This window comes from Sinohyriopsis cumingii, chromosome 5 (assembly GCF_028554795.1).
Source record: "Sinohyriopsis cumingii isolate HCF-2022 chromosome 5, ASM2855479v2, whole genome shotgun sequence".
Lineage (NCBI taxonomy): Eukaryota > Metazoa > Mollusca > Bivalvia > Unionida > Unionidae > Sinohyriopsis > Sinohyriopsis cumingii.
Genome location: NC_142965.1, coordinates 13,742,369 through 13,757,340, shown reverse-complemented (window position 1 = coordinate 13,757,340; position 14,972 = coordinate 13,742,369). Strand labels below are relative to the sequence as shown.

The 14,972-nt window shown below is 40.2% G+C and overlaps 1 protein-coding gene across 3 annotated transcripts in view; it reads right to left on the bottom strand.

Moving 5' to 3' along the window:
- The window catches only part of LOC149798658 (uncharacterized), a 91,187-nt gene that overhangs the window by 10,554 nt on the left and 65,661 nt on the right, over positions 1–14,972 (bottom strand). For all 3 annotated transcript variants that reach the window (XM_089957503.1, XM_089957501.1, XM_089957504.1), the window contains exons 5-7: positions 14,148–14,295; positions 12,795–12,941; positions 11,849–11,902 (exon numbers count right to left, since the gene is read on the bottom strand). In XM_089957503.1, the coding sequence (XP_089813629.1) occupies positions 11,849–11,902; positions 12,795–12,941; positions 14,148–14,295 (349 nt within the window). The remainder of the gene's footprint in view (positions 1–11,848; positions 11,903–12,794; positions 12,942–14,147; positions 14,296–14,972) is intronic.

The window sequence follows — 14,972 nt, the reverse complement described above, 5'->3', positions numbered from 1 at the left end:
TCTTGTATCTTCGCCATCCCTTTAACATGGTAATTGCCTGACCTAGCGGTCCAGGCAAACCGAATTTGTCAAACGTTTGATCGAACATAAACATAGTTTGATCGATCGTCCACCTCAACGAATCATGTGGTGTTGCAAATAGTGTCAATCGGCGTACGGCCTCTTGCTAGAAAGTCAATATGATTCCATCGTATTAGTCGAAGGCATTCCTGGCGAAGACGTCAGAATCGTGTCTGACCCCAGTGAAACCCATATGGTCATTTTCGACGACATGTTAGAAGACGAAGAAGAAATTAAACTGGTTTACGCTGAAATGGCATCATCGTAATTCCAGTGTCATTTATATCACTCAAAATTTGTTTCTACAAAGTAAAGCCCATCGCACCATCAGACTCAATGCTCATTACGTGGTCTTGTACAAAAGCCCAAGAGATAAATCGCAAGTGCAAAGACTTAGCCAAACAGTTAGGAATGCCTTGGCTGACTCGTGCGTACGACGATATTAATCAAACCCCATACGCCTATTTACTCGTGGATTTAAAACTCACTCCCGCCCCCGATTATTTGCGATTTAGTACCCATCTGTTTCACAACTGGTGCCAATACGGAGGGCCTGTCGTGTACACGTCCTCGTCGTCCACTTAACAAAAAAAAATCTATAAAACCTCGGACACTTTGGATCGGTCTCACACAGCGTCAACATGACGTCCCTTCAGTCTCATCTTCCTGTCAAATTGATTCTAGCCTTGTACGTCATCAGTCGCGAAAAAATCCACAAATACGTGCTCGTGTCTTAGAAGCTAGTCTCAAAGACGTCTTACGATGGTTTTCGGCTTCAGTACGTCAATTACTGCAAGGTATCAATCACATTCCTCATCAAACCAAACGCTTTTTTTGAGAGAAACAAAGTAGCCTTGACGCAACTGGCTGATTTCTGCATCGACACTCAAACCAAAAAGCAAATCATTTTGAAACCTGGTGGTAGCGGTTCTCTAGAAGGTGTCATCATTCGCTCCCTATTAAAATGGGATCCTAATACCCCCAAAATGCTCCCCAAGAAAAAAGCCACTTTTAAAACAGCTAAACGAACCCCAAAGAAGAAAAAGAACAACGGTGTCAAGACCAGGTCACAACCCCAGAAAAAGAAAAGCCCACACAAAAAAGGAAATGTCCCCAGAAAAAGAAAAGACCCCAGAAAACATATTCTACCCGCATGAGACACACTTCGGCCAGGAAGCAAACTTACATTCGCAAAAAACGACCTGCGGCGACGGTGACCGCTTCTACAGTAGCCTCAGGTTCTTCCACTTCTGGTGATGCCAGCCAAACCCAATTTGACACCTTTTCTTTCTCATTTGATAAAACAATGGAAACCCACGGCTCCAAAAACTTCTGTTCCAGTGGTGGCACCCGCCTCCTCTTTAGCTGCAGTAGCAGCTGCTCACAAAGTACCTGCCCCCCAAAATCAAAGTCCAAGAGAGATCGGGCATGTTACAGAGTTTACTGGATTTGTCCAAGCAAGAACTGTCCCGATTTAGTCTGTTGCGAACCCCTCCACTACCTGTGATGCCTGTCATCTAGTTGATACGACGTGAAGACAATCAGTGGCGACGCATTCCAGTATAAAACACACTTGTGACAAAAAGGAAGGTATCAGTGTTTTTGTGCTCCTGAGCACCCAAAGATGTCACCCCCAGAAGCCATACCTCTTCTAACCCCAAACGAAAGAAAAGGAAATGACTTCCTCCTCGTTTAGTCAAAACTGGGGACATGTTATTCGTCCTGTTCAAAGCTTCTCCACCAATGCAAAGAAAACTCATTCAAACAGCCTCCAAAGATGTCATCGATACCGAATGTACGAATGTTGTTTGAACGTCTTAAATAGCATGATACCTTTGTCCAAACACCAGAAAAAGATGTTGGTACACTGCGGAGGAATTTTGTCCCTGTTGATAGGACCCTTGCTGAAAGGAGTATTGGGAACAATGCTGGGAGGACTCATGGGAGCAAGATAAAAAGAACCAAGAAAATAAAAGAGACCTCTGGAGTCCACAAATCTCAGACATACCACTGAAATCGAATGGAAGGACAAAAACTGGCTTTAGTGCCTAACAAACGATGGATAGAATTCCATCGTTGGCACGAACAATGGACCACGCATTTGCCTACCAGTCCTCATTTGACTGAGATGTCCCAGTTACAACACGAATTGCAGTCGTTGATGGATCACAACGATTTGTCCGAAACAGAAAAATCGCAAAAGTACGGTCAACTATTGCAAAGACTATAAATCTTTCACTAGAATTATTTAGATGAAACAGCTGTACCCGCTCTGAAAGATTTTAAGGCCATGTTTAAAAGTCCATCACCATCACCACCACCACCACCACCCCTAGCGGTCAAGACAGACGTAGCCCTACGAACACCTGAGGAAGAAGAGGTACGAAAAATCTTAGCAGCTCCCATTCCTAGTAAGATTTCAGCGTCCTTGTTGACCCTTCACCCACATCCCAACGGGAAGAACTGAAAGCTTGGGTTAAAACGATGATGTCCGCTCCTCCTTCGACAGAAGTGAAAAAGAAAGAAAGGAAACCAGAAGTGAAAAAAGAAACGAAGACCAAAGCCATCTCATTACCTCCTCCACCGCCACCACCACTACCTTCGACTTCTACTCCCGTAGCGCATCGAACACGTAAAGCCGTTTCCAAACCACCATCTCGCCCAATCCAAAGCAGCATCAGCGAAGAGTGGGTAACTTGTTAAAAAATGGTGAAGGTGTTAGCCATCATTTACTAAGGTCCAGCCCATCCTGCAGGTTACGGAGGAGTTCATAAATTGAATCGTGCTGCCAGAACCCGTCTGAAAAGTCTCCGTTTACCTCAGGTGCAACGATGGTTACAAGAACAAGCCACTTAACACTTTACCCAAACCCATTCAACGAAAATTTTCCAGACGTCGCACCCGAGTGGAGCGTATCGACCATCAATAGCAAGCCGATTTAGCTGATGTCTCTCATTTGGCCACCTACAATCGTGCCATTGACTTCCAAATCGAGCAGTGAGTTAGTACATGCCCTCAAACTGGCGTTGAAAATAAAATCGGTCGTCAACCTCTTCAATGGCAAACCGACAAAGGCACCGAATTTCTGAACCAAGCTTTCCAAAAAGAATTAAAGAAATGTGACATTCATTCTTTCACCACCGAGAATTCCGAAACCAAAGCCAGCATCATGGAACGTTTTCAACGCACTTTGAAAGAACGCATGTGGAAATAATTTACGCATCAACACACTCTCAAGTACATCGACGTCTTGCCACACTTGTTTCAAGCGTACAACCAATCTTACCATCAAAGCATCGGACGTGCCCCTCAAGAAGTGACTCCCGACAACGAACGAAGTGACCGTTTTTGAGGGTCTGTTTGGTACGTCCCCGACAGTGGCTGTCCCCAAGAAATGTGGAGTGTCGGCAGCAGGAGATTGGGTGCTCATCGGCAAAACCAAACGCACTTTGGACAAAGGTTACTTACCCAACTGGACCACCGAATTGTTTCGTGTCACTGGACGAATGCGTGGTCGTCATCCTGCCGCTATAAATTGGAAGACATGAACGGGGAAGTGTTAAAAGGAACGTTTTATTTGCCCGACTTACAACGCGTGACCAAAATCGAAGACGAATTGTAGGACATCTAAAGCATTCTCGAACGGAGAACCCGTAAAATGGGGAAACGACGTGGGAAAGAAGTCAAAGTACGTTGGAAAGTAGATCCTCCCTGTTTTGATTCTTGGATCGACGCTTAACAAGTCATCGACTATAAAAAGAAGTGAGGATCATGCCCTTCCACACAGCCTCAGCTACCGCTACCACCGCAGTGACCACTCCTTCACCCAGTTCTTCTCTGCAAGATCTACAGGAACAACCCTTCTGGATGTGGTGTGGAAAACGTGTGCCTAAAATGCAAATCGTCTTTTTCTGCCAAATCTTTGTGGTGTATTGTGTCATCGGTGCAGCCATTGCCCATTTGAGTTTGCAACAAGGAGACAAACAAATGTGGACCATTTTATTGAGTAGTTCCATCGGCTACTTTCTTCCCAATCCCTCCCTGAATACTCTTCGAACGGGAACAACGGGAATCTTGTACCCAACACCAGTCACCACCCCAACAACAACAACAGCAAAACATTTTGGGCGGAGACACTCCTCTCACTTCGAGTGACCCCTCGGACAGCAGCGGAACTATGGAATTATGAACAACAACAACCAATTTTACTTGACGCTACCCAGTGATAGTTCCATGGAGGTGTTTACCCACAATACTTTGTGTTGTTACACGGCCAAATTACCTCAGGCTATCCAATTAGATCATGAAGCCCATTGGGAAGTGGCTTTGATAGAAATCATTCACCCAAAACAAGTCCTAAATGTCCTTCCGAATCAAAATTGATTTACATTCGAAGTTCATGACGATCAAGTGCAAAAGTATTTGGATACCAATGTAAAATATGAGAATAAAACACATAACTCCAAACTCAAAAGTGGACCTATAAATTGATAATTCCCCCAGGATATTATTTTAGCGGTCAACATTTGGGGAGCACGATTTCTACCAGGTTTAATGCCGTGTTTCTTACAGCTTTGCAGAGTGTCAGAAAAAGTGTCACCCTTGAGTACCATACAGTGGCTCGTCGCCTACTGATGAAATTTCCGGAGGGTAAAGTGTTGTTCATTTTATTTTGTCATGCATTGTTTGACATTGTGGGTAAGGACATGGAGATTAGGAAGAAAGTAGAGGAAAAGGCGAATTAGCAATCATTTCCGACAACGATTCTTTTACCAAGTTATTTCGTTCCCCGATAGAACTGAACCAAGGACTCAATTTTATGTTTGTGTACTCCAATGTGGTGAAGTACAATGTGGTGGGACACACCTCCGTACCGTTACTACGTGTCATTCCTTTCAAAATGGATTCTACTACGAAAGCTGACGAGGAAGATGGAAACACCTATCACGTTCACTGCGAATTTGTACATCCTCACTATTTGCCCGTCAGTAAGTCGTATTTCGACACTGTCAATATTGCTGTAAAAGGAGATTTGGGAGAAAATATTCCATTCACCAAAGGGAAAGTCACGGTTAAACTCCATTTTCGAAAACGATTCTCTAACGACTCGTACATTGTATATGCAGAGTATCGAGGCGTCGCTGGACAGCGAGGACATGGTTTAAGAGATATGCTGAAATCGGCCTTTCGTTCGGTGGTTCCTGTTTTGAAACCGATGGTGACACGAGGATTGCACGCCTTGGAAGATGTCACGTTGACGCACGGCAAAGAATTTCTCCAAAATGTCATCATCGACAAACAAAGCCCTAAAGAAGCTTTCCTGAGAGCAGGCAAAAATGTCTTGCTTCAAACAGACAAAGACATTTTGGGTCGACGAGAAACACTTATAAATGCCCTGGACGCTGCCGAGTTAGGGATTCCTGCTTCCCTGACGCCACAGAAAGGACAAGGAAGAAAGAGACGACGAAGAAAACACAGCTTTAGAAGCCATCATACTCATGAAGCTAGAAAGACTAAAAAAAAGAAGAACCGTCCAAGACTTTGACGTTTTTGATTATTAAGTCATAGAGACAAAAAAGAAAAAAAAATAATGCACAGAGAGTCTTGCACATGTTCCAAGTCGGAAATGGATATGTTTGCCATGCCACCTATTATGATGACGATGCAAGAATCCCAATGGGTCGAATTTCATTCCATCTCCTCTTTCACAGCCTCAGCTCCCATCGAATTTGAAATCAAAGGACAGCCCGAAGATTACATCCATCTGAATAGCAGTTACTTGTACCTGAAAGTCAAAGTGAAGGAAAAGGACAACGACGCTCTAGGAGCCGATGACAAAGTAGCTCCCGTCAACAATTTCATGCATTCCTTGTTCAGTGAAGTGGATTTGTATTTGAATAACAAACTGGTCAGCAGCAGCATGGATACTTACCCTTATCGAGCGTACCTGGAAAATCTCCTGACGTACAGAAAAGAGGCCAAGAACACTCATCTGGATGCTTGCGTGGTATGGAAACCTGACAAAGCGACTAAGCTCAACATCACTACGATTGCTAGGGATGATCGAAATTCGGGATTTGCAGAACGACGACAGAAAAAATAAAAGAAGCTGTATTTTAGAACTGATAGATCGCTTGCATTTGGACATGTGGTTGCAAGAGAAGTATTTGCTGAACGGTGTGCATGTTCGCCTGCGACTAGAACGCAGTATCGCATTCCATGTGATAATTGAAAGTGATGACGTTAACGCTTACTAAACTGAAATCGAAGACGCCCGACTCGTTGTGCGACACGTGGAAGTGTTACCTGAAGTAGGAAACGACATCAGTCAGACTTTGAGCAGAACGACCGCCAAGTAACCAATACGATGCGTGGAAGTGAAAACTTTCACTATTTCCGCAGGAGGATAGCGATCCATGATCGAAGATCTTCTGTTCCAAGGACAGTTACCCAATCGTTTAATCGTTGGTATCGTCAAAAATACAGCCTTCAACGGACTCCCCAAAGAAAATCCGTTCAACTTTCAGCATTATAACGTGTCCAAGATCGAAGTCAGTCGCGATGGCAAGACCTTGTGTATCAGACCTTTCTAACCTAAGTTTGGTGATAATATTTGCTTGAGATCGTACTTACCCCTGTACGAAGCCACCGGACAGTAAGGAACCAACACCAGTCACGGTATTACGTACGAGGATTACGCAGGAGGTTACGCATTGTGGGCTTTTTATTTCACACCACACCAAGGTAGCGACGAAGGACATTTCCACCTATAAAATCCGGTCAGATTCGTGTGGAAATTCTATTTGAAATCCTCTACCCCAGAGAACTCGGTGAACGTCCTCTTCTATGCCGAATTCGATAATACCATATAAATCAATAGTTTGAGAGAAGTCATTGTAGACAATTAGAAGCTATGGAAGACTGTAATCCCTTTTTGGCCGGTGGAGAATCTATGGAAATGGAATGGTATGACACCGTGAAAGTAGATCCCCAAGATAAAGACGAAAAGGACACAGTAATGCAGTCCACATGATCAGAAGAAGAAGCACATTTAGTCTCCTGTTTTGCCAAACACTTGGCAGAAAAATTAGGGAATTGATCAAGAAAAACTGCTTTGGATGTCCAAACGATCATCCCAGTCAAATTCAACATGATAAATGTCTGATGCTGAGTCAAGAAGAAAAATTGGACGAGTATCTGAACGAAGCTTGGAGTCTCATCTCGGAAGAAGCCATGTTGCATCAGTGGTATAAAGACTTGCGTGATCTTTCCTCTCTTCCATTGATTGCTCTAGAGATCTATCACATCGAAGCTCTCTTGGCTCAGAGTACGGAGGCGAAGCAAAGAAACGGTTACTTGTCAGACATTGTCATTCAAAAATTCAGTATTGAATTGATGACTTATCATTACCTGTGAAAAATAACAAGAAAAAAATAACAACACAAAAAATGGATACCAGGGAACTGTATTACTTTTTGAACCACAGTTCGTACACTGCTTCTTGGAATCCTGTCGTGTGTGGTAAAGATGAACTCCCTCATCGCAAACCTCAAGACCATCAAGCTTATGTCATCAACACGGACGACAGTCATATCCAGGGAACCCACTGGTCAGCCGTCTACTTTCCCCGTGATGGTTGTGTGGAGTATTTTGATTCGTATGGATTGCCACCTTTGGAAGACGGCTTCATGGACTTTATGAGAAGAAATGCCCAGACGACACGATTCAATAATGTGAAATTACAAGGCACTGATTCCATGATGCGTGGACAATAGTGTGTGTATTTTCTTCATCAACGCAGTCTTGGGTATTCTTTAGAATATTTAGTGACTTATTTTGATCGTCACTCTTCTAGAAACGATGACAAAGTAGATCGATGGTTTTGTGACCATTATGGTTATCTTTTGTTTTTAGCTAGGAAGCGTAGTGTAAATCAATGGCACAATGACTTCCATCCATGGAAGTCTAGCTTCACTTCACAACGTTGTCAACCTTGTCAAAATAATTGGATATTATAAAATTATTTGTTTGTTTTATTGTTAATTGTTAATTGTTTGTTTGAATAAAAATGTTGTGTTTTGAAAAAAAAATGTCTGTCGTTTGTTTTCAATTTTTATCATGATACACACTCTTTTACTTCTCTCTATCCCTCAAATCAAACTATCATAACGTTCCGGCTCTAAACAGTGTAGGGATGTTTTCTATCCAGTTAGCTGGAGTTGTTCAGCTTGTATTCCCCTTTGACCTATTTCGGCACAGAGTGTGTGTACCTTACTAGCTGCGGGGGGATTCGGGACAAGTTTTGTCCTAAATGGTTTTTGGCATTTGTCAATTATAGTTTTAGTAGTGTTACTTTCTTTGTGTATTGAGTTTCTTGTAGCTTATCTAAGGATATGTTCTTCTCGTCTTAAGTGTAGGGGTAAGTCCCTGTTAAAATTCGTAATTCTTCTAATGCGATGCATGGTAGTGTTCCTGTGCAAAGCCTTAGCGCTTTGTACTAGATGTTGTCCAGTTTTTGGAGTAAGTTTGTATTTGCCGAAGCGTATGCTTGGCATCCATAGTCTAATTTGGCCCTAATAAGTGACTTGTATAACATTAACATGGTCTGTTGATCTGCTCCCCAGGTTGTTCCCCTTATGCTTGTTTAGTAGGTTTAGGTCCTGGCTGCATCTTTTTATGATGTTAGCAATATGTGGTTTCCACGTAAGATGTTCGTCTAATAACATTCCTAGAAAGTACGTATTTTTAACAAAATTTATTAGGGTGTTTTGTAAGTATAGTTTAGGGTATGTTATTTTGCGTATGTTTAGTGGAGAGAAAGCATACCTACTGTTTTGGTATTTGATATTTTGAAACCCCAGTTATCGGCCCATGTTCCTATCTCATTTAGATTGTGTTGTAGTTGGTTAATGATGTCCTGGCAGTTTGGATTACCCGCTTTCCAGATTCCACTATCATCAGCAAATTGTCATAGTTCTATTTGTTTGGTGTTAATACATTTGCCGAGTTCGTTGATCATGATGTTAAATAGTGTGGGGCTAATCACACTTCCTTGTGGTTTTCCATTATCTGGCGTATATGTCTCTGAGTGTGCATCCCATACTCTGGTTTTAATTTGTCTTCCAGTTAAAAACCTGGAGATCCGGCAATGCATGCGACCTGTGCTACCATACTGATTAAGTTTGGGTATTAGTCCTTTGGTCCACAACAAGTCAAAAGCTTTTTCTAGGTCTAAAAAGATCGCGATGAGATGTCTATCTTTTTTCCGATTTGCATTGAAGGCGAATTTGATGTTGGCCTCTAATCTGATAGGTTGATCTACAGTAGATCGTCTAGGCCTGAATCCGCTTTGGTTCTCGGATAACAACAGGTTTTGTTCTAGGTGGTGTTTTAGTCGATTATTTATCATTGTCTCCATGAGTTTACATAGGGTGTTGGTCAGGGAGATCGGTCGGTATGAACTGATATTTTTAGGATCTTTTCCGGGTTTGGGTATGGCAATGACTATAGCTTGTTTCCATGTTGTTGGTATGTCCCCTGTTTGCCATACTTGGTTAATTAATTTCAAGTATTATGTTTTCCATATTGGCGGGTATGTGTTTCTAAATATCATAACCTATTTGATCTTCCCCCGGTGGTGTGAATTTTTTGTTGTAGAGTACTTTCCTCCATTCATTTATGTTAAACAGATCGTTTAGTGGAGTGTGGTTGTTGTTTATTTGATCTTTAATTAGATGTGGAAATTCAGTTTCTATGATGTTACATTGTTGTATGAATTCTGTTGAGTGGTTGTTGTTGCTTCGGAATTGACAAAATGTTGTGCCAGTTGTTCGGCTTTTTCTTTATTATTTTCAGCTCCATATATTTGTTGTGATGTTTTGGGGGTATTTCCTTTCATTGCTTTATTTTTCCCCATACTTGTTTTGAGTTACATTCATAATTAAGTGCGGAGCAGTAATTTCGCCATGAGTTGGTTTTTGCTTCCTTGATTGTAGTCCGGGTTGCAGCTTCTTTGCGCTTGTATTCCAGGAAGTCAGCTCCCTTAAGCAGGGTTTTTCCGGTTCTTATTCTATTTATGATTCTGATGTCTGAGTTTTGTAAAGACTTTGGTAGTATAATATTCCTAGCAACTTTTTTTGCCATTTGTATAGGTGTCTGCCTTTGGGGATATTGTCCCATAGTTGTTGCCATTTGTTGCTGATCTTTTGAGTTATCTGGCTGTATATTTCCTGCACACTATATTGTATGGCCACTGTTGTGTTTTTCGTGAGGCTTGATTTTGCGCTTAAATCTGCTTTGTCATTTCCTGGTAGGTTGATGTGTGAAGGTACCCATAGGAATGCCAGTTTTTGTTGTCTAGATTATATTTCCTTAAATGTATGTAGTGCTGTTTCCATTAAGTTCCCTCTACTTTTTGATGTGCCGAATTCGAATGATTTAAGTACACTTAGGGAATCGGTGATAATTGTTGTGTGGTTTTAGCTGCTATCCATTTCAGTGCCTCATTTATTGCCCAGAATTCAGCCGTGTAGATTGAGCACTCATTTGGGAGTCTGTCTTTATTTCGATTTCGTGTTCAGGGATGACTACGGATGCTCCTGTTCTATTTAACTCTTTTGATTTGGAACCGTCCGTATATATTTTAATATGTGTAGTGCGGACATCGCACATAAACACTGGATCGTAGTAGCTCTATTCCTACAAACCCGACTAATTAAATATCCTGGCCATCAGGAATTAACAAGTCGCAAAAGCACATAGTTTGCACAAGTGACTATAATTTATATTCATCATCATCATCATCATCATCATCAGTGCTCATTGGGCGCTACTATTCCCGCTCGTCGTTTGTCCCGTGGGATTACATTATCCCGAAATCGGACACAACTAAGCAGCACACTTTGTGTGCATTGAAATCGTTGGGAAGTAAGGCTTTTTTTCCGTCCCCCTCGAACAATTAATTAGTCCGCTATAGCGGAATTTAAATCGTCGCGCATGCACTATGTGCGCAAACGACGCTAATCAAATCTCATCATCATCATCATCATCATAATCATCTGTCTGAACATCCATTGTTGACTCATCCTCCTATGAATCTGTGTTCAAAACTAACCAAGCTGAACGAAGCTTACGTAAATTTACATCGTGTCGGGCAAAGCCTGATACCCAATACTGAAGAGATAGAGAATGTGAGAATGTTGAAAGTGACCGAAGACCTGATAGAAGAGCTCTTCAGAGAGGAAATCAAGAAAGAAAAACAAGAATGGACGGAGAAGTACAGACTTCAGAAGCAGAGAGAGCAGAGAGAACAGCAGCAACAGCAGCAGCAGGAACCAGACAGAGGTTTTGTCGACTGCCGTGTGGACACAAAAAAGTCATTCTCTTTCCAAAGAAGCAGACCTTATCCTGTGGGAAAACCTGTCGCCAGACGTGGACGCAGTATAAGACGATAAAAGATTGCCATAACTCCTCGTCCACAAAAAAACAGCCCTTTCCAGGGCTATCCCAATACGCTAGAAACAAATATTCCTTCATTTGGAACATTATACATTGGGATTTAATACACAAGAATGTAAGTCCCTTTTAAGTTTTGACTTTGTATTCCAGGAAAATAAATTATTTGTTGAATTTTACCAGCTTGATTGTTTTGCTGTTTTCACTGCTTAGTTTAAGACCATAGATTTGTAACAGACTATTATAATATCTTATTATCTTACATACATGTAATTTCTTTTCATGATAAATAAAATTACAATGACATACACATGCATGCAGTAAAAGATCTCACCTGAAAAACGGTCCAGAAGGATAGCTACATCTTTACTCTTCTTACCAGTTTTACCTAAACCAAATTAAAACAGAAGAATTTGAATTAAAGCCATTACAGCAATTGCTCTCTCTCTCTCTCTCTCTCTCTCTCTCTCTCTCTCTCTCTCTCTCGACAGATTAGAAGTTGGTGAGTTTGAAGAAAACTGCTTCGCAGTTTCATATCATGATATTATCTCACTGAGATATTTATTAAAGAATATGCTTGTGACTGATTAAGAAAATAATGTACTTAATAAAACTGCTCTGATTATCAAAGCTCATTTATTTTTTAAACAAGAGGAATATGTAGTTACCGGTATATGTTAAACATTTGCATACTTCATCGGCTGAGATATTTGTTTTTAAAAAAACAGACATATTTAACATTTTACCTGGGTTTCACTAAGTGAACTTTAACCTTGATTAAAGTAATCTGATTGGGCGATATTTTAGATTCACTTATCAGTTGTCTTAATACTATACATTACCTGAAGATACCTGAAATTAAGGCTGGAACATGTAATTAGGTAAATTATCATCTATAGTTTTGATGCATACACTATATGAATATTTCATGGCAATATTGAATTTATAGTGGTAGTATGTATTTTTCAAGACCAGGCATAAGAATGGACACTACGTTACAATACAGCAAAGTATCAGTCGTCTAGTGTAAACGTATTTATTCAGAGTATTGTGATCATGGAAGCCCGCAGAATTATTTTTGGTGAGGGGGTATGTAGTATTCAGCTATTAAGCTTTACGGATGTAGGCCAAAACATGTTTAGAGGTGGCATCAACTCCCCCACCCCACCCCTTTGTGCGGGCACCCATGATTGTGAATTCTTTTTCCTAGCATTTACATTGCTGAAAGCTATATTAAACTAAATTATGCAATACAGAAGAAGAATGGATGTCATACATACGTTTTGCTTTTATCAAGGGTCCCCTTTTCCGCTTCCATACGATGCATATCACCGTGATAATCGCTATCAAAGGACAACCAACACACGTCGATACAATGACAGCTATAATATAGGGATGTACAGTAGTTTCCTCTTGAATATAATAAACTGCAAAATATAAGCAATCATGGGAAATAATGCACATATAACGCTTGGAATATTGCAATTGTTCTCTCCATCTCAATTCTCGTGGGTCGGTGGTTCTTTCCGGAGTTTTCCCGGGTTCTTCCTCCACCATTAATACTGGCCACCATGTATAGCCTATCGTGTGCTGAAAAATGGCGTTAAACCCTACAACAACAACAACAACAACAACTCTCCATCTCAAAAGAAGAATATAGTTGTATTATGATAATGAGGTATATTACATTGCAACAACAAAGTGACACAAAGTAATGCATACACTAAAACATACATATCAAACCAACTCAACAGAAAGTCTTCCAGTGTACACATATCATGTGTGCATATATGTATGTATGTATGTATGAATGTATGTATGGATGGATGGATGGATGGATGCATGCATGCATGCATGCATGCATGTATGTATGTATGACATGAAACACATGTTTGGAATATGGATTCTGGTGCAAAGAAAATTTATACTGATTTGTTTTCCCTTTAAATCCGTTTTCTTACAGTCAGAGAAAATAGCAAGCGCAAGGTTGAGATAATTCTTACAATCGATAATTAAAACTACCGATTTTGTTGTTTCACACATGATCATTCTATTTGTGTATCAAAATCAACAGGTACTGTACGTAAGTGATTAACAAAACAATTACAATATACAATGTATTTTTAAGGTATGTATGCAATACAGATAATTATATGTTTGAGCCTTTATATATATATATATATATATATATATATATATATATATATATATATATATATATATATATATATATATTAGTTCGCAATATCCATTTTCTGAAACTATTTAATGGAAACTTCCATTAAATTCGTAGACATGGTCAGGCCTGTTTAGTTACATTTTAGCAAACAAACCCGACAAACGTCAGGTAGAACATGAATTTCCAGAAATTAAACCAATGTCCTGAACTCAAATCCAAGTAAATATGCTTACAAATATTATCTTTAAAGCTTATTAAAACATATATGGACGAAAATTAACTATGTAATATGTTGTTTAGAAAATGACCCTTACTATCGACAATCATGGACAAAAAATTAAAACCAATATAGATATACACAACAGAATATATATATATATATATATATATATATATATATATATATATATATATATATATATATATATATCTGTCTGTGTGTGTGTATACTTACCTGATGTCGCATTACGTATTTCTTCATGGGTCCTGCAGAGAGCCTTCTTGTCGCCTGGAAAGCATTTGTCTATAGCGGGACCAGTAACGCAAACGTTATATCTTCCTTCACGGTTTGTCTCGCCTAGGTAGAGGCTACCATTCGTAACCTAGAGATAATATGAAGTCCACACTGAGGAAAATCGTATATATCCATTGATGTTACAGGCAATGGTGATATGAATAATTAGAACAATTTTAACATACCCAGGTTTAATTTGTTCTTCATGGACATACCGCTCCGGTGGCCTAGTGGTTTGAGCATCCACCTCGGATGCGGGAGGTCGTGGGTTCGATCCCCGGCCGAGTCATACCAAAGACTTATAAAAATGGTAAAAACAGCTGCCTCGCTTGGCGCTCAGCATTAAGAGGTTAGTGTTAGGACGTGTCGGCCTGGTGTCAGGATAATGTTACTGGGTGGGACATCATGCAACATGTCTGCGGCGTGATGCCCCGGTGCTAGACATCACTATAAAATGTCACTCTACAGACATCGTAGCTATATGACTGAAAAATTGTTAAAGCTACATTAAAAATCCAAATCACACACACACACACTTCATCGACATATGAGAGAAACAATGAATTGTTTGCTCTTTTGTTTTTAGTTGGGTTTTTTTATGCAAACAATGAAATGGTTAGCATTTTTTATGAAAGATTATTTGTGCAAATAAACTAGCACACAATGTAAAGTTATGACATTGAACTTCAGTGTTTTTTTCAAATTAAATGTCTTTTTATCCTTATTTTCTAATGCATTAGATGTTAAATGTGGGTATTGTTATCG